We start from the raw sequence: 27,716 nt of genomic DNA on the forward strand, positions 1-27,716 counted from the left end.
TTTTTGAAGAGTATTCCTCTTTTAGAAAAAAAGAAGAAATCATGCTACTCATACAGATAGGATTTAAAATTCTACTGAAGATACATTACAGTTAAGTTTTGTTTTAAACTGAAAATTATGTGTCATAGAAGAAGTCAAGTTACTAAAAATGAATCAATGCATAGAAAACCACGTTTTATTAATCAACTCATTGGGTGTGGAGAAACATTAGCACAGCATATTTAGTGAACTAAAGTCTGATAAATTAGATTTGTAATTATCAGGTGAAAAAATGTCAGTGTCATACCATATGCCGCAGCCCAGACAACAGGGACAACTGTTTTATTAACATCAGAGTCCTCAAGCTGAGTCTCAGGGAGAGAAGTTCCTTCCTCTTCCCCTACAATGACTTCCATGTAAACTTCATCTGCTATTTCAGCGCAACCTAAATTTTAGAAATAATTGCTAGTTTATAAACCCAAATATTTAATGGGTAAAAAAAATGAAACTCAATTATATTTCAAAATTAAAGGTTTCAATTTGACTGATTAAAAAGAAAAGTCAGACACACACTAGACACTTTTGAAGGCTAGTATTACTAAGAGACAATCTTTCATCAAAATTCTTATACTCCTTTTAGAAACTAGTCCTATGGAAATGGCTTATTGACAAAGCATGTGAGCCTAAAATATACTGGCTCATTTCACAGTCAGTTGGGCATCACAAATTTATAAAAAGGTTATATCCCATATTTCTGCCTGATTTTTATTAAAACTTTGAAGCATTTCCTATAGAAACAATACTAGAAAGTTATCCATGAGATATCATCAAAAGTACTAGTAATTGAACAAAAATTTAAAACAAAATTAACTAAAATTAGATGTGCATGATATAAACATGTATAACTGTTATATGTGCACACACATACAGGCACACCTCTGAAATACTGCAAGTTAGTTTCTAGATTAATGCAAAGAGCAAATGTCATGGTAAGGTGTGTCACACATTTTTTTTTTAGTTTTCTAATGCATATATTTACACTAAACTGTAGTCTAATACACTATGGTCCATTAGTGTGTTCAGCAGCAGTATGTCTTAATATTTTAAGACATAATTTATCTAACTGTGATAGGTACATAAAGTGAACACATGCTGAGAGAAAGCAGTGCCTGTAGATATGCTCAGAGCCGCCACAACCTTTAATTTGTTTTTTTTTTTTAAAAAGCAGGGAGTCAGGCTGTAGTGCAGCTGGTTAAATGCACATGGAGCAAAACGCAAGGACTGGCATAAGGATCCCGGTTCAAGCCCCGGCTCCCCACCTGCAGGGGAGTCACTTTACAAGCGGTGAAGCAGGTCTGCAGGTGTCTATCTTTCTCTCCCCCTCTCTGTCTTCCCCTCCTCTCTCCATTTCTCTCTGTCCTATCCAGCAATGACATCAATAGCAATAACTACAACAATAAAACAACAAGGGCAACAAAAGGGAATAAATAAATAAATATTTAAAAAAAGAACTACAACAAGGGCAACAAAAGGGAATAAATAAATATTTTTTAAAAAAAGAACTACAACAAGGGCAACAAAAGGGAATAAATAAATAATAAATATTTAAAAAGCAGTATCCATGTAGCACAAAACTGAAGCACAATAAAATGAACCATGCCTGCATATATAAACATCTATATATAGATGTAGATATATGTACATAAGTATGTATAAATATATGGTGCTCAAATGTATGTTTTACACTTTCAATCGGCAGGATTATGAAAAATCCAATTGAAAAAGCAAGGAGACATTTAAAAATGCATAGCAGTATAAAAAAGTTAAGCTTAAAGTTTCACTTTGCGTAGTTCATAAGGAACAAATGATTTAGATGTGACTAGTTAAATAGAAAAAAGGTTTGAATTTATGATATTCCTTCAATTCATATACTGGGATCTTCAATTCACTATAACATGTGGGACACGTGTGGGGAAACAAAGTATTACACTTTTCTTAATCTTCCCTTTTTCCTTTAACCAGAAAATGGCATTGGTCTAAATATTCAATATTCCCATGAAATTCTACCATCAGTTAACCCAAGTCTAGTCTCCCAGCTTATACTTTTTTTTCGTCATTGTCAGGATTCCACTGCTCTTCGATGACATTCAGATGGAATCACACACATGACAGAGAGAGAGAGGGGGAGGGAGAGAGGGAGAGAAGGAGAGAGAGAGGGAGAGAGACAGAAAGGGAGACAGGGAGAGGGAGAGGGAGAGGGAGAGGGAGAGGGAGAGGGAGAGGGAGAGGGAGAGGGAGAGGGAGAGGGAGAGGGAGAGGGAGGGAGAGAGAGAGAGACTAACCGACCACAACACCAAAGTATCTTTCAGTGTGGTAGGAGTTGGATAAAGTGATCTGCACTGTCAAAAGGTCAACTATTTTATTTTAGTTTTTCTAGCCCTACCCTACCCAACCTCTTTACTAACGTAGTATGCCTTTTAATATAATACTTATGTGTGAAATTATGTATGTACACATGTATGTATATAGACAGACCTACCCTGCCTCTTTACATATTTATTTATTCATTCACAGAAATCTACATCTACATACAGATGTATATATATGCAGGCATACTTCATTTTATTGTTTCAGATTGTTGTACTTCATAGGTATTGACATTTTTACAAACTGAAGGTTTGTAATAATCATGTATTGAGCATGTCTATAGACACCATTTTCCCAAGGTGTGTGTTTCCTTCATGTCTCTATGACATTGACATTTAATTTACATCTTCCCTAGTGAATTAAAGTAATTTAGAAAGGCAAAAGACAAATTATTTTTGTCACTATAAATGAATAGCTAATAGACTATATTATGTTCAAAATAAAAGTTTAATTCCATCCCTCATCATACAATTGATACTTTCTAATGTATTTATTTTTATTGGTAAATTAATGGATTGTAGTGCAGCTGTTAACACATGCGTACTATCAACTCCCTGTGACAGACATCTACAAAATACTCCCATCCCAGTTTATGTCCTTTCCTATCATTCAACTTGATTTACTCATTCAACTCCATTTAACTTGATTTACTCATTCAGCTCTTCCTTTCTGGTAACCACTAATTTGGTCTTATTGCCTGAAAATTTATTTTAGTTTTATTTGTTTCATTTGTTTTGTTTGTGTACTATATATGAGTAAAATCACAGTGTTTGTTTTTGTTGTAGCTGACTAGTAATCTATTGTGCATACACAAGGTTTTCTTTATTCTATCATCTGAAATTATTGAATTATATTCCTCCCCAACCAAATCTTGTCAGCTCATTTCTTTTTATATATCTACTGTAGTCTTTTCATGAAAGTCTGAGGAATAGGATTCAAAATGCAATACATGCACACCTACATATCGTCAATACAATACACTGAAGTGGAGGCTATTGGTCTTTTAAGTAAAAAAAGAAAGAAAGAAAGGAAGGAAGGAAGGAAGGAAGGATGGAAGGAAGGAAGGAAGGAAGGGAAAGAGGAATGAAAGAAAGAGAAAAAGCAATATTTATATCAGCATTGCAACATACATAAGAAAAGCTGTATTTCCACACTGACAATTGATAGGATGGCTTGAAAGGAACTATGAAAAGCTTCTTTTCACCCTATAATACTGAAGGCCAAGAAATTTTCAGCAACTACTTAGAAATCATGGATAACACTGTAAGTAAATATCCTGACAGCTTGACTGGGAAGAATTTTTACTTAACTAATCACTCAGTGATAGAGAAATAAATAACCTTTCTGTCATTAGATACAAAGAAGAGTCTAATAGTACACAATAGCATGAGGAAAGAATGATGGAAGTAAAGTTGGACAGATAGTAGAAATCAAGATATACCTTCTTAAATTAATAAGGAAATTATTTTGGGTAATTATTACTTTTCTTGAGCACGTTTCCTTCCATAAAACACAAATAATACTGTTTATGTTGGTGATATATGAGTAAAATGAGACCATATATGTAAAATGAACTCTAAATACTTCATAAGTATTGAAGATTCTAATGACACCAGAAAATATATGTTGCTGATTTGAACAATGCATGTGTGCATGGATGGACAATATAAGACACGCCTTTTTAAAAAATTCTTTATAATAAAAGGGTCAACATTATTTTATTGAACTTTGATTTTTATGATACTCCTTGTATGACTGATATAACTCTGTTTCTTTAAAAATTATTTGTAATGGCTATAATGAATCATCATGTGTATTTTTTTCTTACTGATATCATCTTCCTGAGAAGAATCTTTAACTGCCATATAAACCATCTTCTCTCGCTGCATTCGGTTCTGGTCAAGCACTCCAGTTACAGGATGTCCATTGTTGTATTCACTCTCTGTGACAATCTCTGTTCCACCTTAAAAAAAATGAAAACACATAATGAAATAGTAACCATGGAATAAGTCCCTAGATTAATGAAAATGATCTATAAAATACATTTAGTTTTGGAAAAATACCTCCTGAAAATATTCCGATGTAAATTCCTAAACATAAAAATAATTTTCTTATGAACAGTATTTTAAATTATCTGTCAACACTGAAAAATAACAAGTGCAAACACTAACATGTCAAGTTCTGTAATCTTTAAAATTCATTTATGCATTTAGTTCTCACAATAGCATCATTAGTGCCTTTTCATGGATGTGGAAACTGAGTTAGAAGGGGGCTAAATAACTCTCTAGAGGTTTCTCAGTAATAGAATGAGGATTAAGATTCAAGCAGACAGCCTGGAGGGCGGTTGCACTTAAAACTCATAATTTCTGACTCTAAATGAAATTTTCTATAGTAATTTTTCCTATAGCTCAAATATAAGATTGTACTTGTGTAAAAAAGAATGTAACAATGGCATTATGCATTGCTGTTTGACACTGATTGTCATCATTTATTGATCCACAGTTATTTTTTATATGAGTGACACTGCTCAGCTCTAGCATACTTGATACCAACAATCAAACCTGGGGCTTCAAGCATGCAAGTCCTGTGATCTACCACTGAAAAATGTCCTCAGTCATTAACATGCATTATTTTAATAGTCCATCCTCAAACCTATAGTTTGAAGATAATTTTAGAATAATCATGATTAAACAAGTTCTCAGTATTTTACAACAATAAATTTATATTAGTATTGGTACCTATTTCAACATCATCTTCAGCCTCAGCTTTAAATATATACACTTTTATGACTTCTGAACCAAATCCATCTTCTTTAACATCTCCTTGTGAACCGTCACTGCCAATTTTTAATGGGGTATTCACCATGTGTTCTAATTTTTCCCCAACATCATCCACTATAAAATATAAAAATAAAACTATTTTAGTCAACAAGAGACTGGCATACTTTAATGATGACTCTTTAGTCATCATCAGACCACCACATCATCTGGAGCCCTAGGTGGGGAGTCCTGGAATTCCCACACAAACACGATGACCCTAGACCTCGAATAGATCCTTCTCTCCATTATCACTGGTCATCTCCATCAGGAACAACTTAATGGACCCCTTTGGGGCCCCCATAGGACCTTGTCCTCAATGTGGATCAACAATGGTAGAGAATGTTCTAACCTCCAAAGGGAGGTTGGATAACATACTCTATCTACCACCTGAAGAAGATGGGTCCTGAAATTGGTGCAACTCAGAATATTCTACTGATGACCACAGAATACAAGTTCAGATCTACAGAGATGTAGAGGTTAGACAGGCTCCTATGCTGAATATAGGCCCCAGATCAAATTGATGAGGTTTATAGTCAACAATATTTATACACTTTTCCCATATTTGGGAGCTACTCTCTTCCCTGATCCAGCTTTCTAGCCCTTTTTCCAGCCATGGCATCATCTCCACAGACAATAACCTGGGTCCACCTACATATCGGACGATAGGCTTAGTAAAAAACTAATAAAGTCCTGGGCCCTTTGGAATTTACCTAAGATAGACCTACTTAGCTATTTCTAAAACAAAGACCCCAACTCTTCATCTGCAATATTCCAGCCTTTGGGTTCATGATTACTCAACAATTTGTATGGCTTTGTATGTTAACTTTTTTTCATCCACGAGTGTCGGGCTAGCGTAGCGCACCGCGAGAGAGATGACCCAGGAACTAAGCTCGTGGCGGCAGGTTCCAGATGCCACCATGATGACAACCAGACTTCTCTTGACAGATGACTCTACCAATGTGTCCTGGAACTCCAGTCCCTTAGAGCTCTGCTCCGCTAGGAAAAGAGAGAGACAGGCTGGGAGTATGGATCAACCTGTCAAAGCCCATGTTCAGCAGGGAAGCAATTACAGAACTCAGATCTTCCACCTTCTGCACCCCATAATGACCCTGGCTCCATACTTCCAAGGGGTTAAAGAACAGGAAAGCTATCAGGGGAGTGGAGGGAATACGGAGCTCTGGTGGTGGGAATTGCACCCCTCCTATCCTATGGTCTTGTCAGTGTTTCCATTTTATAAATAAATAATTTAAAAAAACATGTACTACTGACATTTAAGAGTTGTTAAAAGTGTAAATGATTTGGTCCGGGAGGTGGCGCAGCGATAAGGCTTTGGACTCTCGAGCATGAGGTCCTGAGTTCGATCCCTGCCAGCACATGTGCCAGAGTGATGTCTGGTTCTTTCTCTCTCCTCCTATCTTTCTCATTAATAAATAAATAAAATCTTTAAAAAAAAAGTGTAAATGATAACCACATGTCCACTACATTCACTTAATGACCTATTGTGAAACACTTAAAAGGGGTATGTTATATGATAAAACACTCTATAAGGTCAAATATACTACATATATAACAATTATGTAAAGAACAATTCATGAGATTCAACATACAGACATGCAATTTTTAATTATCATACAGATTCACTTAAAATAGCTTGAAGAAAGATTTAAATATCTTCGGGGGCTGGATGGTGGCGCACCTGGTTAAGCACACATGTTACAATGTACAAGGACCCAGATTCAAGCCCCCAGTCCCCACCTGCAGAGAGAAAACTATGAGTGGTAAAGCAGTGCTGCAGGTGTTTCTCTGTCTCTCTCCCTCTCTATCTCCCCTTTCACTCTCGATTTCTGGCTGTCTCTATCCAATAAATAAAGATTAAGAAATAAAGATTTAAATATCTTCTATTGGCAAACACAAAAAATAACAGACACAGAAGAATATGGGATACATATCACTTATAAAATAAACTTACATAAATAATAATTCCAAAATTAAGAAATGATATTTGTGAAAGCTCACTAACATGAAATCTGGGGTTGAAAACAGAAAATACCTTAATGAATTTATAAGAAGGATTTTTTAAAAATGATTACATTGTTAAAGCCCTAGAAAACTTTTAATTCTTGTTGAATCAATGAACAATGACTTCAAACCAGAAATTTTGTATACCAGATTGAGCAATGTATGTTTTACTTAAAAATAATGTACAAAAATGAAGAATATGAGAATATACTTAAATTTAAGAACATTTACTTCTGATTGCAGCCAGAGACACTAAGTCTAAGATGTCAAGTGCCTAACTCCTCTATCTGCCATCAAGTTTTAGATGATATCATCATTCCATCCTTACTTCCCTGGGGCAGACAACTTCATGAATGTATTATGGAACCTCAACTCTTCAGAGCCCTACCAAACTAGTGAAAGATAGAAACAGGCTGCGGATATGGATCAACGTGCCAATGCCCATGTCATCAGAGAAGCAATTACACAGCCAGAACTCCCATCTTCTGCACTCATAAAGAATTTTGGTCCAGACTCACAGTGGGAGAGAAATGATAGGGGAAAGATGATCACAGGGCTCTGAACACTAACTCCATCAGGACCAGGAGAGAGAAGAGAAAAAAATGGAATGAAATTTGGAAGTAGTAATAGGTAAGGTGTGACTTAGAAAGGAAGAAAAGATGAGACTATTGAAAAAATGGACAAATATGTATAAATATAAATAGATAGTTATAGAAATAATAGTCAACCAAGATGTGCAATGTTGGGAGAACTACTGTAGCTGACAATGCAGGAAATGGAGACATAGAACTCTGGTTGTAAGAATGGTGTGGAATACCTGCTATCTTATAAATTTGTAAATTAATATAAAGTCTCTAGTAAAGCTAAAAAATTAAGTATATGTAAAATGATTCTATGATGTATAGCCTTTAAAAATAACATTTACTGTCCTATGAATATCATGTACAAAACATGCATAAAAACTTAGTCTTGATAATAAATATTATCCAATTTGTTCCTGAAAATTTCACTTTATAGCTTATCCTTATTTTTCAACAATAAAATACTTTTTGAAAGAAAAAATAATGGAAATGGAAATAAAATGTGAATTATTTCCCTTCAATAAGCTCAGTTTTTAAGCCTATCAAATTAAAATTTGATATACAGCTTCCAATATTTTGACTTTTCAGAATGATGAAAATCTTTCAGAAAAAAATCATTTACAATGTAAAGTTAATTTAAGTTTTATTAAATATAAGTGATTATGTACTGCTTAATAATACAAAGTTTATTGTTTATGAAAGGGGCACCTAAATGATCAGAATAAATAGATTAAATATTTTCATTCTACAAATAATACTAATTACACTATTACATTTTTGGCAAGATTTTTTTGCTACCATTTACATAGAGTAAAATGAAATAAAAAACACAATGGTATATCTGATATTACTGGTTTAATAGCTTATCTTTCTTTTATATTTTTGAATAAAACAAAGATTATAGAAAAACAAAAGGTAAATTAAGTCTTCCACAAAAAATACTTCCATACTTTTGAAATCAAAAACGTAAGTCATAAATTTCTTAGGTTGAATTTTTTTTTTTTTTTTTTGCTTCCAGGATTACAGCTGGGTCTCAGTGCCTGCACTTTGAATCCACTGCTCCTGGAGGCTATTTTTCCCTTTTGTTGCCCTTGTTGTTTATTGCTGTTATTATTATTGTTGTTGTTATTGCTGTTGTTGGATAGGACAGAGAAACCAAGAGAGCAGGGGAAGACAGAGAGGGGGAGAGAAAGACACCTGCAGACCTGCTTCACCACTGTGAAGAGACCCCCCCCCCTTGCAGGTGGGTGGCCGGGGGCTGGAACCGCGATCCTTGCTCCAGTCTTTGAGCATTGTGTCATGTGTGCTTAACCTGATGCCCTACCACCCGGCCCTAGGTTGAAATAATGTACAGTTAATTAATAAAATAATAAAGCACTTTCATCTGAAAAATACTGCTTTATTACACTTCACTGTTTTGAAGTGAGAAGCTCAATCAAAACTGTAATTCACAAAACTAAAAACAATAAAATCAATAAAAAATTATGTCTCTTTAATTTTGAAGCAAAATTTCTGAGTTGAGTGTTGAAAGTATCATAGCTATATTGACTGCATCTGAATCATAAGTACCATAGTTTAGTGTCTCCACTATTTCTACCTAGATATTTCAGAATGAACATCTTTGAAATGTGTTAAGCAACAACTTGCTCTACATCTTAAGTTCACAAAGGATGGTAATTACTAAAGATGCTAGTGAGTATTTATTTTTGCCCCTAATGTATTGTTGAGTCTTGGGGCCTGCACCACTCCACCATCTTCAATGGCTTTTTTTTTCCTTTCTTTTTGATAAAAAAGATGACGGAGAAGAAGAAAGACACCTGTAGGACTGCTCTGCCACTTAGGAAGCTTCTTCTTACAAGTAAAGAATTAAACCTGGGTTTATGAGCATGGTAACATGCACCTAACCAATATCTTCACTGAGATATATTCCATATTGTTTGTTACAAAAAGGCTTAAGAGGTGATCCACAAACTTAAACTTAAAAGTAGTCCGTCAATACTCTTAATGCAAATAATGCTCAAAATAACCAAAATCCAAGCTTAATTTCTTTTACTTATTGTAAGGCCTCTAAATGTTCAAGTCCTAGTGTTACTCTAACCACATGACATTTCAGTGATGAGGATTAATGTTATGTCCACCACAGAATTTTGATGATGGTAAATAGAACAAAAATCAATTAGATATATTGTTAGCCAGTGCTGCAAATTTTATTAATGTTCAATATTCTTTCATAGGTCATTGGCATAAGTTGCTTAAAGTTTTGTTTTATCAAAATGCATTTCTTTTTAAAGTTAAGTAGATTTGCATACATACTTCTTATTTTAGATGTATGAATCAAAATTTTATGATAGATCTGGTACTATAGAGTATATTGAGCTATACAAGTATTGAGCCAGACAAGGGGTAAAACGTTTATATTTCACAATATTAAAACAAACAAAAATTGGCATTGGGTGGAGGCTCACCTGACAGAGCACACATATTACCATATATGAGGAATTTGGTTCAAGTCTCTGGCTCCCACCTGCAGGTGGGAAGCATCATGAAAGGTACAAAAGAACTGCAGGTGGCTTTAGTTCTTTCTCTATTTCTCACCCCCTTTATTGCTCTCCCTCCTAGCTCTCATCTTTATCAAACAGAAACATAGAAGAATGGGCACTGAGAATAGTGGAGCCATGCAGAAACTCAGCCACAGTGACAACCCTGGTGGCAAACAAACAAAAATTGGTAACATTTAAATTACAACACTTTGTTATTGTGTCCCATTTCCAGGCATATACCCAAAAGATATGAAAGCAGATGATTTCACACAAACTTTGAACATGATTGTTCATAACATCATTATTCAAAAAATGCAAATGATATTAATTAACTGATAAATGTATAAATAAAATTATATCAATATAATTAAATGTAACTCAACAAAGCAATGAAGGGCTTCACATATTCCTACTACATAGATAATCCTTGAAAACACAGTATTAAGTGAAAAAAAGCAAACCACAAAAGGTCACATATTGTGTGATCCCATGCACATGAAATACTGATAATAGGAAAAAAAAAAAAAAAAAAAAATATATATATATATATATATATATATATATATATATATATGGTAGAAGGACTCATGGTTGACTAGAAGGTAGATAGAGTAAGGATGACTGTTGCTTGTGATAATGACTACATAATACCACAAATACAATAAAAACATTTTAATTGTATGGTATGCAAATTATATCTCCAATAGGCTGAGTAGATAGAATAATGGTTATGCAAAAAAAATTTAAATCATGTCTGAGGCCTCAAAGGTCCCACTTTCAATCCCCTGGGCCACCATAAATCAGAGCTGAGCAGTGAGTGCTCTGGTAAAAAATAAAATGCTGTAGATAAATTATATCTCCATAAAGTTACTATCAAACAGAAGTAAAGTTGTTAAAATTTATGCTACCGCTAAATTGATGAAGACTGAGAGAGACCTCTCATAATGACCCTGACCTTTTTTAATTGAGCCTGAAGAATTTTGTAGGTTTAAATAATTTAAGATGTGTAATTATACCCCTGGTATCTTATAATTTTATAAATAAATATTAAGTCAATAATAATAATAATAATTTGAGGGCCAACAAAATATCTCCCTTAGTGTGCTGCTTTGTCATGCGTGTGACACAGGTTGGAGCCTGGCCTCTAACACATTAGAGATAACTTGGGTGCTGTGGTCTCTTTCACTCTCTGCCTCTATTTAGTGACATAATAATAATCTGAAATAAAAATACTGGTTCATCATTTAAGGCATCTACCTTTTCAGAGAACAATTTCCTAGAAGAAAGTATATCACAGAAATAGTTGTTTAAAGTATTAAATGTCTTCCCCCCCCATTTTATTGGCAGCTAACAGTTTATAGAACAGTTATCTAGATATGGGCAAAAATTCACAGATCTTTGTTTAAAAACATTTCCCCCACGACTTATTGGATAAATCTCTCTACCCAGGAACCATTTATAGATTATACAAAAATCAGTCTCCCAAGTAATTATGAAATTTATCTTTCACTTACAAGATATCATCAGGTAGTCTTCAGAAGTGCTCTTGACATCATCATCATCATCATCTTCTTCTTCTTCTTCATCTTCATCTTCTTCTTCAGTTTTAATAGTAACTGTAGAGCCAGAAACTCCACCAGTTGCTTGAATAACAGTTTCCGTATCTGAATTTGTTACAAGAACCTCCTCTGATACTATTGTGGGAGAGTCAACTGCTGAAACACAGTCTTGGACCACATGTTCTAAGTGTACATCAGGACCAGTAACAAGATCGGCCACAAAAACCTGCTCAGGTACTCTAACAGTTTCTGTAATTATTTCAGAAGTCAAAATGTGATCACCATCATCTTCATCTAAATCTTCTTCAATGGCAACATCAGTTTCAAGTACAGTTTCAGGAACAATTACACCTTCTGTCACTATATCAGTCTCAGTGATGATATCAGGCCCATGGACAACTTCAGCTGCAAGGCCATGATCAAGAGTTATGCCATCATCTGTGACAACATCTGAAACTAATACAGCCTCAGGAACTGAAACAACAATATGGTCTCCGTCGATACGTGCAGTACCAGCCATTCCAGCCACTAAAGTATAAACAATTAATTAAAACAATTTAATTAATTATAAAAGTTTTTAACATATCAAATGATAAAAAATTAAATCCAAGATTAGGCATATTGAATAGACTTAACCAAATAAGTCATGTTAATTACCAGTTATTTAACTATAATTAAAGCCATCATCAATCAGGAATTGAAGTAAAAGTGGGTGAAAACAATGTTAATAAAATCTAAATTGAGTTTTAATATAATGGGCTTTATTTTCAAGTAAAACATAAATGTAACAGTGAGATTATCTTTATATACATGATCAGAATAGTTAATAATTTTAAATGGTAGACATATTGATGATAACGCAGAGACACTAGATATTTAATATTCTGCTGGTTCAAAAACAATTCTGGAAAACAGTTTGGTGATTTGCTATAAAACTAAACATGTGCTTACTGGAAAACATACTAACTACATTTTAGGATATAGTCAGTCATAATAGCTAATAGTAATCATTCTCAAAACAACCCAAATGGAGAGGATCTAACTCAAAAAACAACAGCCTAATAATGTGGCCCTACCAGTATATTCCAGAAACCAAATGGAAATTATGGTCTAATCTTCATCTAAGATTCAGAAGAGGACCAAAAGGAAAAAAGAAGAAGAGCTGGGGAAGCCATCACTCCAAGGAGCAGAAAATGGATAACATACCAACAGCAGGACACCAATATCAAACAACAAGTTCCATCAGGTCACAAGGAAGCAGGACTGTGCAGGGAGGAGGGAGAGAGTCCTGAAAGTGAGGACTCCAAAGGCCAGAAGGTTGGTTCTTAATAGACTAAAACAGGAGACATAAACTAGTGTATAAAGAGACTAAATGTTATGATCAGTGAGCAAACCATTTGCTCTTAAAAATGTTTTTCACAGGGGGGTTGGACAGTGGTGCACTTAGTTTAGTGCACACATTACTGTGTGAAAGTACCTGGGTTCAAGCCCCTACTTGAAGCAAGTACTGCAGGTGTTTCTCTCTCACCCTGTCTCTACTCCCCTCTTAATTTTTCTGTCTTACTTAATAAAAATAAGAAAAACAGTCGCTAGAAGCTGTGGATTCATTATGCAAACACCAAGACCCAGCTATAATAATACTGGTGACAATAAAATATTATTCATAGGTGCAACTGATTATGACATTAGAGGTAAAAAAAAAAGACAAACAAAAGATCACTCTCTTGAGAAGTCAATGACATTGTAACTAGCCTGAATTATGTTGAGTAAATCAATCACTGCTAGGGTGAGAACCTGATGCTGCTTACAGATTGAAGCTCACACAACTCAGAATTCATGACACTACTTGTCAACTAATCTCCACCCTAGAGACAAAAGGAGGGAGTCTTTGCTGCTTGTCCCTGATGTTCAAAGTCTTCAAACATAATCTCCTAATCTGCACCTCTTCCAAACTTAATTAGTTTCAGGTTGATAAAAAACAAGTGGAACCTGCTCATCACCCTTCCTACCCAAACTAAAAAGGTAGTCCACTAATATGCACCTCTTCTTAGTTGAAATTTTCTCAACATAAAGACGCTACCCATTATCCATGTGCTCCCCACTATTCCAAATATCTGGGAGAATCCATTCATATGTTAATATGCCAGCTTCCACTGGGAATACTTTGTGGAGAACAACTGAGCCTAGCCTATCACAATAGCTACCCAAAGATATTCCAGAGTGTTCATAGCCAAGCTTCACTGCTTCTTAGCTAACCTCATGGGAGAACAAGACCCTTACCAAACAGTAACAAGCATCTTATCTTGGGAAAGTTCATCCCTAAGAGATTTGCCCTTGCTGAGGTCCAATCAAGGAAGGACACTCAATACATGTAATAAACAATTGAAAACCAGTCAATCATAATAGGGAGAGGGAGGAAAACACCTTCACCATCTTCATCAAGAGGTCAAAACAGGAGTCCTCACAAAGTCTCAAATACACAGGACATGGATATATCCTGTGAAGAAAACTTCAATACATTAATACTCAACACAATCAGAGAAATAAGGAAATTAATGGGTGGTTGGGGTAGAAAACCTGGTTGAAAACAGGTTAAAATGTGCAAGGACCCATGTTCAAGCCTTCAGTCCCCACATGCAGGGAGAAAGCTACACAAGCAGTGAAGCAGTGCTGCATGTGCATGTCTCTAGCCCTCTTTCTTTCCCTTCACTCTCAATTTCTGTGTCTCTAACTAATAAATAAATTTTATTTAAAAATAAGGAAACTAATGGTAGAACACTACAAGAACAGAGAAACAAGGAGAAAGTCCATAAGATAAATGAAAACAGAATATAAGCTTGCAACCTGTGTATATAAATATGAGGCCACAATAGATGAGCTAATGAATGAAAATAAGGGGTATAACATCAGAATGACAGAGACTAAAATTCTAGTATGTAAACTTGAGGATCAGTCAGAAAACACCAATGAAAAACATAAAACTACAACAAAGGACAATGAAAAAACATTATAGAGATTTATCAGAAAATATTAAAAGGAGCACAAATACATCATAGGAGACTCCAAAATAGAAGAAGATAAAGCAGTAGAGCATATCTTGCATGAGATAATAGTTGAGAACTTTTCCAATGTGAATAAGAGGAAGGGGAGTAGGAGAAAGTACAACAAGTTAAGTGCACACGTTACCAAATGCGGAGATCCAGGCTCAAGCCCCCAGCCCATACCTGTAGGAGGGAAGTCTCACAAGCAGTGAAGCAGTGCTGGAAGTGTCACTCTGTTTCTCTCTCCTCTATCACCTTTTGCTCCCAATTTCTCTTTGTACTATCAGTTAAATAAATAAAGACAAGATGGCTTGGTGGTGGTGCACTCAGTTAAGCACACATATCACTATGTTCAAGGATCAGGCTTTCAGCCCTCCACTCCCCATCTACAAGAAGGAAGCTTCATGTGCAGTGAAGCTAGTCTGTGGGTGTCTATCTTTCTCTCTCTTCTATCAATTTCTTTCTGCCCTGTCAAATAAAAATAAAGTACAAATAAAAATAAAAAGGAAAAAATGACCACCAGGAGTGGTGGATTCATATTGTTGGCACTGACCACTAGCAATAATACTAGTGACAAAAATAAATAAAATAAAATAAAAATATAAAATAAATAAATAAAGTTTAAAAACTGTATATAGAGAAGGTATACCAATCCAGGAGTTGGAGAGTCACGAAATACACAAACACACCTATACCAACACATATTATAATTAAAATGTCAAAAACTGAGGATAAGAGAAATAATTTGAAGGTAGCAAAGACTTACCAATAGGGGAAACCCCATGAGAGTGTCAACATACTTTTCTACAGAAAACCCAAATGACAGAAAGGAATGGTTGAGTATTTACAGAACATTCAATGAGAGAAGCTTCCAAACAAAGTAAACTCTTCTAGGGTTTAATTTATGCTAGATGGTAATATAAAGAATTTTGTAGACAGGAGGACACTTAAGATTTTGATTACCAGTAAACCTTCCTTATAAGAAGTTCTAAAAGGAGGATACTTCTGGAGGTGTGGCTATGGAGTAGCAGTAAACTAGTTTCACTCTCCTAGGTCAACTAGGACAAATAGTTAAAATAATCTGAAAACAAAACAAAATATAACCAGGATTTCTTCCAAAATTAACCAAGCCACAGGTGAGTACAGATACACATGGCTCATGGAAGGAAAAGGGGTGGGGGAGAGATTCCCATTGTTTAACTATCCAAAACCAGGGATAAGGAAATAATACTGCAGGCTGCCAGGGAAAGGAAGAAAATCACATACAAAAGCAGAACCATAAGGCTTTCATCAGACATCTCATCATAAACCCTAGAGGCAAGGAGGAAGTGGAATGGGATATTCAAGCTATGGAAAGATAAGCACTGCCAGTCAAAAATTCTGTAGCCTACTACATTATCCTTCAAATGTAAGGGAGAAATAAAGATGTTTGCAGATATTTAGAAGCTGAATGAATTTGCCACCACCTGTCCTGCCTTGTAAGAATGACTAAAAGGAGTCCCACATGAAAAGAAGCAAAGGAATTCCAACTTTTAATGAGATGATCAGTATTAGCATAGAACCAGGAACACAACAACAGTGGAAAATGGACACAGAATTAGGGAGAGCAAAATAGAGTGACACAGACCAATGTTCGTGAACCAAGGCCAGGTTTAAAAAAATCTCTTGTAGAACCAGTCGACCATTAGGAATTAAAAATTAATAACATTTACACATCCAATGAGGGACAATCTAAATACATCAAACATCTTCCAAAAGAGCTGCAAAAATACATCAATAGCAACACAGTAATAATAGATTTCAAAACCTCACTCTCTCATTTCGACCATCTAAGCAGACAGTCGATTTAAAAATATATAATTAAATGAAGAGATAAACTAGATCTTCTGGACATTTTCAGAATCCTTCACCCCAAGAAACTGGAATACATATTCTTTTCAAATCCACAAGGGTCATTCTCAAGGACAGATAATATATTAAGTCACAAACACAGTGTCAACAAATTCATGAGCATTGAAATCATAACAAGCATCTTCTCAGACCACAGTGGAATTAAACAAATACTTAACAAACAGAAAATTAGTAAAAGTCACAATATAGGGAAACTCAATAGCACACTACCCAACATTTACTGGGCCAAAGAAGAACTCAAGGAAGAAATTCAAATGTTCTTCGAATCCAATAAGAATGAAGACATGGGCAATCAAAATATTTGGGATATACCTAATGGAGTATGAAAAGGGAAATTCATAGTCATATAAGCATACATTAGAAAACAAGAAAAAACTCAAGTAAACAACATGACTGTACACCTTGATGTATTGGAAGAAGAGGAATAAAGGACCCCTAAAGCAACCAGAAGGACTAAAATAACTAATACTAGGACAGAAATAAATAGCATAAAAATAAGATAATCATACAAAAGATTAATGCAGCTGAATGTTGGTTCCTTGAAAGAGTAAACAAAATTGACAAACTCTTGGACTCACAAAAAAAAAAAGATTCAAATAAGCAGAATTGTAAATGAAAGAGGAGATATCACAACAGACACCATAGAAATCCAAAGTATCATGTGAAGCTTCCATGAACAACTATATGCTATCAAGCCAGAGAATCTGGAAGAAATAGATGAGTTTCTAGAAACATAAGTTTCCAAAACTGAAACAAGAGGAACTAGAACACATGAACAAACTAGTAACAGCCAAAGAAATTAAAAGAGTTAACAAGAACCTTCTCAACAATGAAAGACCAGGACCAGATGGTTTTACAAATAAATTCTACAAATCCTTCAAGGAATATTTAATACCTATACTTTTATAGCTCTTCCAGAATATTACAAACTCAGGAACATGCCCTTCCATCTTCTATGAAGCCAATATCATCCTGATACCAAAAGGAAATAGGGACACAAAAAAAAGAAAAAAGAAGGAGGAGGAGAAAAGAAAACTACAGACCAATACTTCTGATGAATATAAAATACTGTAAAAAATCCCAGTCAACTGGATACAACAGTATATTGAAAAGTTTGTTCATTATGACCAAGTAGGATGTATCCTAGGAATGCAATGCTGGTTCAATATATGTAAATCACTCCATGTGACCCAACACATCAATAAAAGCAAGACCAAAAAACACATGATAATATCAATAGATGCAGACTAAACCTTCAACATAAAAGAAAAAAACAAAACACACATGCTTATTTCAGTGGATTCAGAGAAAACTTTTGACAAAACCCAACATCCTTTTATGATCAAAACACTACAAAAATGGGAATAAAGATAGTGGAATCCATATACAGCATTATACTCAATAGTGAAAAACTGGAAGGATACCCCTTCATTTCAGTTATTAAACAGGGCTGCCCTCTATCACCATTACTCTTCAACATAGTATTGAAAGTTCTCGACATTGCAACCAAGCAAGAGCAAGGAATTAAAAGGGTTCAGATTCATTGCAGATGATATGATAGTACACGTAGAAAAGCCTAAAACATCCAGCAGAAAGCTTCTGGAAATTATCAGGCAATATAGTAAGATGTCAGGCTACATATTAACATAAAAAAGTCAGTAGCATTCCTGTACTCAAACACTAAGTCAGAAGAAGAAAATATCGAAAAACCAGTGTGCTATTCACTATAGCAACAAAATCAATAAAATATCTGAAGTTAACAGTTAATGACATTTACATAATTTCCTTATGTTTGGGAGCTACTCTCAATTCTAATCCAGCTTTCTAATCCTATTCTCAACTCTGACACCATCTTCACAGACAATACTTTTAGTCTACCTGCATGTTAGCTATGAGGCTCAGACTAAAATTACTAAAGTCATCGGCCACATGAAAAATATCTAAAAGAGACTTCCAAGATTATTTCCACATGAAGACACCTAATTTTATCTGCTCTATTCTTACCTTTGTATTCCCATTTATTCATCAATTTGCTTTGTATTTTACGGCTTTTCAGCCACCAAGTTCCAGGTACTACCATGATACTATTCTGACCTCCCTGGGCAGATGACCTCACCAATGGGTCCTGTAACCTATCCTCTCTAGAGCCCTATCTTACTAAGGAAAGACGGAAATAGCCTGGGGGTATGGATCAACCTTCCAAGTCCATGTCCAGCGAAGAATCAATTACAGAAGTCAGATATTCCACCTTGTGCATCCCATAAAGATCTTTGGTACATACTCCCAGAGGGATAAAGAATAGGGAAGCTCTCAATGGAGGAAATAGGACATGGACTCGGGTGGTGAAAACTGTGTGGAACTATACTCCTGTTAACCACAATCTTTTTTTTTTTTTTTTGGAGGGGGAATGTTCATTTATTTAATTTGTTTTTTATCTTTTATTTATAAAAAAGGAAACACTGACAAAAACCATAGGATAAGAGGGGTACAACTTCAGACAATTCCCACCCACCAGAAATCCATATCCCATCCCCTCCCCTGATAGCTTTCCTATTCTTTATCCCTCTGGGAATATGGACCAAGGGACATAACAGGGTGCAGAAGGTGGAAGGTTTGGATTCTGTAATTGCTTCCCCGCTGAACATGGGTGTTGACAGGCCGATCCATATTCCCAGCCTGTCTCTCTCTTTCCCTAGTGAGGCAGGGCCCTGGGGAAGCAGGGCTCCAGGACACATTGGTGGGGTCCTCTGCCAAGGGAAGTCCAGTTGGCATCACCGTAGCACATATAAAGTTCCTAATGAAATAGTTTCTAGATTAGAAAATAGTTTCTAGATTAGATTTAGATACACTCCTCACTTACTTCCTACTATAATTCCCTCACGCACTCCAAAGCTAAACATAATAATAAGGACTACAAAAGCTGAATAAGGGAAAGTGACTGGCATACTTTAATGATGACTCTTCAGTCACTATCAGGCCACCCCATCAGCTGGGGCCCTATTTGGGGAATCCAAAGATTCCCAAACAGACATGATGGGCCTAGACCGTGAATAAATCCCTCTCCATTGTTACTGGCCATCTCTATCAGGAACAACACAATAGACCCCTTTATGGGTCCCCATAGGACTCTGCCCTCAACATGGATCAACAATGGTAGAGAATGTTCCATCCTCTGAAGGGAGGCTGGACAACATACTCTATCTTCCACCTGAGGAAGATAAGTTCTGAAATCGGGGCAGCTTGGAACATTCCTATCTTACAATCTCGATAATCATTATTAAATTGCTAATAAAAATTTTAAAAACTGCTTGTAGGTATTCTAAGTTAGACACAATATTCATGATAACCACAAAACAAAATAGTACAAAGAGAAACAGGACACTATTAATAGAACACTTAAACAGACAGGATCATTATAGAAAACCATCCACATAAAACAGCAAACAGAAAGATTCAAGAAATGAGTCAATAAAGCAACTTTAAAACAAGAACCAGAATGGCTATAATCGAACCACTTTTATCAATAATCACCATAAATATGAAATTTGCCTGTCAAAAGATTCAGAGTAACTGAATGGATTAAAAAAACAAGAACCATCTATTTTGTGTCTCCAGGAAATGCACTTACAAAAGAAAGCTAAACAGAAGTTCTAGGTAACAGACTGGACCAAGTTCTTCTAAGCCAATAATGCAAACAAAAAGGCAGGAACAGTTATTCTATTATCAGATAAATTGGAATTTCAGCCAAAGAAGGGGAAAAGAGACACATTGACAGTATAAAATGGTCAGAAAGGGGAAAAGAGACACATTGACAGTATAAAATGGTCAGAAGATCAATCCAACAGAAAGACATAACCATCGTCAATATATATGCACCCAAAATGTGTGTATATGTGTATACATATGCATATACATATAAATATTACTTACTGACCTTAAGGGAGACATCGACAGCACCACAGAATTAGTTGAGGACCTCAACACACCACTTACAGCAAGAGACACATCATCAGGACAAAAAAAAAAAATCAACAAGGAAATAGAGGCCTTAAATTAAGTCATAGATGAGAGGAACTTAACAGATATATTGAGAAACTGTTATTCTCTAAAATAATACACATTCTTTTCAAGTGCACATGAATTATTTCCAAAGATAAACCATATATTGGGACACAAAGACAGCCTTAATGAGTATGTGAATACTGAAATCATAAAAAGTTACTTTTTTAACCACATTTACAAATAAACCACAAAGTGCAAAAAAGAAACACACCCAAACTATGGAGACTAAACAATACACTTCCAGAAACTGAGACTAGAAGGACCATTCCTCAATATAATAAAGACCATTTACAACAAACCCACAGCTATCATTACTATCAATGAGGAAAAGTTCAAAGGCTCCCCTCCCCCTAAAATCAGAAGCAAAGCAAGGATACCCATTATGTCCACTATTTTTCAGTATGTATCTTGAGGTCTTCACCACTGCAATTAGGCAAGAAAGAGTCATCAAAGGCATATATGTTGAAAAGAAGAAATCAAACTATCACTATTTGCTGATTACAAGATATTATACACAAAGAATCCCAAAGACTCACCCCAAAAGTGATGGAAATAATAAATTCAGAAGAGCAGCAGGATACAAAATCAATAAAGATAAATCTGTGGAATTTCATTATATAAACACAAAGTCAGAAGAAAGGTAAATAAAAGACTATCTCATTTACAATCATATCCAAAAAGATAAAGTACCTTGTGGTGAATCTCTTGAAGGAGTTGAAGAACCTTTACAGTGAAAACTATAGAATGTTGCTAAAAGAAATAGAGAAATACATGCAATAGTGGAAGGACATTCATTCTTTGTTTTTGGATTAGAAGAATAAACATTATTAAAATATCCATTATACCAAAAGCAATCTACAATTTCAAAGCAACCCCCCCATCAAAATTCCAAATAAAATTTTCAAGCAAATCAATAAGTTGTCCAAAAATATGTATGGAATTTCAAAAAGTCATAAATTGACAAAACACATCTGAGAAAAAAGAAATATGGTGGTTATCTTTGGGAGTGTGGGTATACAGAACTTTGGTTCTGAGTGTGGCATAAAAATATACATTGTAATCTTACAATCTTGTAACATACTATTAACAACAAAATTATAGTAAAAAAGTTCTAAAGGAATTCTCATATAAAAAGCATTCATTAACTCTCTTTTCAATCACCAGGTTCCAGATGCCACCAGGATGCTGGCCAGGCTTCCCTGGATTGAAGACCCCACCAATGTGTCCTGGAGCTCAGCTTCCCCAGAGACACACCTTACTAGGGAAAGAGAGAGGCAGACTGGGAGTATGGACCGACCAGTCAACACCCATGTTCAGCGGGGAAGCAATTACAGAAGCCAGACCTTCTACCTTCTGCAACCCTCAGTGACCCTAGGTCCATGCTCCCAGAGGGCTAGAGAATGGGAAAGCTATCATGGGAGGGGGTGGGTTATGGAGATTGGGTGGTGGGAACTGTGTGGAGTTGTACCCCTCCTACCTTATGTTTTTGTTCATTAATCCTTTCTTAAATAAAAAATTTAAAAAAAATAATGGAAAAAATGATCTGAGATACATAATTTAATTTGACACCAATGGAATGAATTCATAATGTAACTGGGTGGATTAGAAAATATAAACCAATCATATGCTGCTTATAGGAAACCCATTTAATTCAGAAGGAGAAGCACAGACTCAAAGTGAAGGGCTTAGAAACAGTAATACAACCTAATTGGCCACAACAAAGCAACGATAGTCATGATTCTACCTGAAAAACAGATTTAAAGATAGACTAACCAACAAAAGACAGATACTGTCTTGAAATAATTTAGGAATGCATTTATAAAAAAAAAAAAAAAAAAGGGGTCCAAGATCACATCAAATCGGTGGGGTTTACAGTAATATTTATACCCCTTTCCCATATTAGGAAGCTGCTCTCTTCCCTGATCCAGCTTCCTGGTCCTTTTCCCAGCCATGACATCATCTCCCCAGAAAATAATTAGGGTCCACCTGCATATCATATTTCAGGCTCAGGCAAAACAACAACAACAACAACAACAAAAACAACAACAAAACACTAGTATAGCTACAGGCCCTTTGGAATATAACTAAAATATGAATACTAGCTATCTACAAAATGGAGGAACCCCCCCCCAACACTTCATCTGAATGATTCCAGCCTTTAGGTCCATGACTGTTCAACAATTTGTTTGACTTTGTATGTTAACTCTCTTTTTAGCCACCAGGTTCCAGATGCTAGCAGGATGTGACCAGACTTCCCTGGACAGACAACCCCACCAATGTGCCTTGGAGCTCCACTTCCCCAGAACCCCTCCCCACTAGGGAAAGAGAAAGACAGGCTGAGAGTATGGATCAACCTGACAGTGCCCATGGTTCAGCGGGGAAGCAATTACAGAAGCCAGACCTTTAACCTTCTGTATCCCACAATGATCTTGGGTCCATACTCCCAGAGGGTTAAAGAATAGGAGAGCTATCAGTGGAGGGGATGGGATAAGGATGTCTGGTGGTGGGAATTGTGCGAAGCTGTACCCCTCTTATCCTATGGTTTTATCAATGTTTCCTTTTTATAAATAAAAAGTTAAAAAACACAAAAAGACAGTGAGTGATATACTATATTAATTAGGGGATTGATTAGCCAAGTGAGTAAAACTCATTAACAAATTTATATAAATTAAGGTTCACCACTATGCATAAAATAACCATTAATAACAAGGAAGAAATACATCAATAACAATACAATAATAGTAGGGAACTTTAGCATATCTTTATCCCAAATAGTCTGATCAATCAGACAAAAATTAAACAAGGGAACACAAAACTTATGAGTTGTCTACAATACTTTTCACCTTAAGAAAGTAGAATGCACATTATATTTGAGCCTACATAGAGTATTTTCAAAGATAGATCACAGGCTGAGCCACAGAGACAGTATTCATATATACAATAGTATTCAAAAAATTCCAAGCATATTCTCATAGCACAGTAGAATGAAACTAGTCATCAATGACAAAAAGAAGGGCAAGTCTAGGAATTTCTGAACTAAAATAACACACTCTTTCTTGTTGCATTCCAAGAAAAGAACACAGACTTGCCTCATGGCTTCCTAATTAAATCCAAGCATTATAACTCTAACATAAACTGGTAGTTAGCTTTATTTCACTTCACTTTTATTTTTGCTTTTGGACTCTTGCCCTAAATCACAACATAATTTAAGAAGACTTCGGGAATAAGAAGGCCTCTAGAAGGATATAAAAAGGTAGACAACTTCCATGACTACATATGACAGTAGAAGCTATTGATAATGTGGAAATGGATAAAAGTCTTTCTTATAAACCAACTAGCAACCAAATTACAAGATAAAAGATTTTTATCTGGATGAACAATGGCAATGAAAAACTGTGAATTAACAGCTAGGGAGTTGGGGCTGTGGGTAGCATGCATATGTTGCAAACTGAGTTCACAGATTTGATGCTTAGTGTAGCATATGGCCAGAGAAGTACTATAGACTCTCTTCATCTCATCAAATAAATAATTTAAAAGAACATTTATTTTGATGACCCAGAGTCTTGCATATATGTAATTTTACCACTCCAGGTTATTCTTTCAATCTGATAGACAGATAGATGATAGATGACAGGTAGATAGATAGATAGATAGATGACAGATAGATAGATACATAGGCAGAACGAGCAGCACATCCCAAAGATCCCCCCACAGCTGTGCTATTTCCATGTATTATACAAGTGTTGTTTTCGCCGGGCTATGTTGTTTTCACCGGGCTGGCTTCACAGGCGGGTAACAGACGACCAGGGACTCATGGTTGAGCTGTAGGCAGTATCTCTTTATTCATGCAGGACGCAGCACAATCTAAACCGAGCTAAACTAAACTCAAGGTACCCTAAAACTCACATACAAGGTCTCAATCATAAATGGCTAGAACACAAGGCAGGTGCTCTATGCAGTGAGATATCCCTTAAACCACTAGTTAATTTCTTTAAGCAAGAAAAGTATAAATTAAGCCCAAGAGAAATAAAATATACTTTGCAGAAATAGCAAAATGGAGGGCTTGGAAATGTTGAGAAAGGCAAATATTTCTGAATGGGATTATGGTTCTCAGAACTCAGTGGGAAAAAAAGGCCAGACTAAGAGGGCTGGGTTGGGTTACACCAGGTTGAGCACAGATATTACAACGCCCAAAGACTCAGGTTCATGGTTCTGGTCCCCACATGCAGGGCAAAAGCTTTATGAGTGGTGAAGCAGTGCTACAGGTGTTTCCCCTCTCTATCTCTCACTTTCCTCTAAATTTCTGTCTGTCTCAAATAAATAAATAAAATGTTAAAAAAACTATTTAAAAGACTAAACTTACTAGTAACTTGAAACTAAAATATCTAAATTATTAAAATATTCATCTTAAGTTATATTCTTTTTTTTTTTAACCAGAGCACTGCTGAACTCTGGTTTATGATGGTTCAAGAGATTGAACCTGGGACTTCAGAGCCTCAGGCATGAGAGTGTCTTTGCCATTATGCTATCTACCCCTGCCCTTAAGTTATATTTCTGAAGCATATTCATGTCAAGGTTCATTGTTGAACAACAAAAACATAAAAAATATAGAATAATGACATTTTAAAAGGCAAAAGATATTTTATACATCAATGCAATGAAATGACATAGAAAGCAATGACCTTGTCCATGCCAGGCACACAATAACTGGTCAAGGCCAGTGTAATGACCTATCAAGACATAACTATTAAAGATATGATACTTTAATTACAATCCGAAGTTACTCTAATGTTTCATTTCACTTTGTGTAGCTCTGTAACCCACCCATTACCCAGAGGAACAGTGAAGCAATCTCTCCATTAACTAATGTGTGATTTTGAAATTCCAGGACAAGTATTTGAAGTAGACACAGCTTTAAAATAGGAAGTTTTTTGAGTTGTTATATACTTGACATCACTACTTGTATGTTCTTATGGCAAATATCATGCTTTCAAAAAAAAAAAGAAGAAGAAGAAGAAGAAGAAAGTCAGACAAATGCTCAAAACATAGGCAATCAAAAACATGCATCTAAATAAATTCTGGGTTGAAGATGGAATCAAAATGGATGGAAACATAAAAATCAGGACAGAAGTTATCAGAATATATGAAGCATAGAAAAAAAACAGTACTACCTTATCTCCTCAGAAATAAAAATCAATTCCAAGTGGATCAAGGACCTGGATGTTAGACCAGAAACTATCAAATACTTAGAGGAAAACATTGGTGGAACACTTTCCCACCTAAACCTCAAGGGCATCTTTGATGAAACAAACCCAATTGCAAGGGAAAAAAGACTAAAGCAGAAACAAACCAATGGGACTACATCAAATTGAAAAGCTTCTGCACAGCAAAATAAACTATCACACAAACAAGGAGACCCCTCACAGAATGGGAGATCATCACATGCCATACATCAGAGAAGAGACTAATCACGGGAGTCGGGTGGTAGCATGGCGGGGTAAGCACATGTGGTGCAAAGCTCAAGGAGCAGCATAAGGATTCAGGTTCCAGCCTCTGGCTCTCCACCTGCAGGGGAGTCACTTCACAGGCGGTGAAGCAGGTTTGCAGGTGTCTGTCTTTCTCTTCCCCTCCCTGTCTCCCCTCCTCTCTCCATTTTTCTCTGTCCTATCTAATAACAACAACATCAATAGTAACAACAATAATAACTACAACCATTAAAAAACAAGGACAACAAGAGGGAAAAATAAATAAATATAATTTTTTTAAAAAAAGAGACTAATCACCAAAATATACAAAGAGCTCAGCAAACTTAGCAATAAAAAAGCAAATGACCGCATCCAAAAATGGGCAGAGGATATGAACAGAACGTTCACTAAAGAGATCCAAAAGGTTTACAAACACATGAGACATTGCTCCAAGTCGCTGATTGTCAGAGAAATGCAAATAAAGACAACATTGAGATACCACCTCACCCCTGTGAGAATGTCATACATCAAAAGGGACAGCAGAAACATGCTGTAGAGGCTGTGGGGACAGATGAACCCTTCTACACTGCTGGTGGGAATGTAAAGTGATCCAGCCTCTATGAAGAGCAGTCTGGAGAACTCTCACAAGGCTAGACATGGACCTTCAATATGACCCAGTAATTCCTCTTCTAGGGATATACCCAAAGGACTCCATAATACACAACAGAAAAGAAATGTGTACACCTATATTCATAGCAGCATAATTCGTAATAGCTAAAACCTGGAAGCAACCCAGGTGCCCAACAACAGATGAGTGACTGAGAAAGTTGTGGTATATATACACAATGGAATACTAACCAGCTATTAAAAACAATGAACCGCCCTTCTCTGACCCTTCTTAGATGGAGCTAGAAAGAATTATGTTAGGTGAGCTAAGTCAGAAAGATAAAGATAAGTATTTGATGATCCCACTCATAAACAGAAGTTGAGAAAGAAGAATAGAAAGGGAAACTCAAAGCAGGGTTTGACTGAATTTGGAGTAGGGCACCAAAGTAAAAACCCTGGGTTGAGGGTGAGGGTGGATGTTCAGCTTCACAGGGTGGTGGTGGGGGGTTGGGATGGGACACAGTCTTTTGATGGTGGGAATGGTGTTTATGTACACTCCTATCATTCTGTCGTCAGATAAATCACTATTTAATTAATATGAGATGGGGAAAACTGATTGAATGTCTCAAACTTTTTAAATCACAGACTGAGTCTTTTTAATACATAGGCTGAGTCTTTGTTATGTTGACTCTCTTAAAACTTAGACC

At 35.7% G+C, this 27,716-nt stretch overlaps 1 protein-coding gene across 4 annotated transcripts in view; it reads right to left on the reverse strand.

The window, feature by feature from the left end:
• Window positions 1-27,716, reverse strand: part of ZNF711 (zinc finger protein 711) — a 66,780-nt gene that overhangs the window by 16,031 nt on the left and 23,033 nt on the right. For all 4 annotated transcript variants that reach the window (XM_060182860.1, XM_060182857.1, XM_060182859.1 and 1 more), the window contains 4 exons: window positions 11,880-12,452; window positions 5,145-5,300; window positions 4,235-4,369; window positions 287-424 (listed from right to left, as the gene is read on the reverse strand). In XM_060182860.1, the coding sequence (XP_060038843.1) occupies window positions 287-424; window positions 4,235-4,369; window positions 5,145-5,300; window positions 11,880-12,452 (1,002 nt within the window). The remainder of the gene's footprint in view (window positions 1-286; window positions 425-4,234; window positions 4,370-5,144; window positions 5,301-11,879; window positions 12,453-27,716) is intronic.

Source organism: Erinaceus europaeus, chromosome X (assembly GCF_950295315.1).
Source record: "Erinaceus europaeus chromosome X, mEriEur2.1, whole genome shotgun sequence".
NCBI classification, from domain to species: Eukaryota; Metazoa; Chordata; class Mammalia; order Eulipotyphla; family Erinaceidae; genus Erinaceus; species Erinaceus europaeus.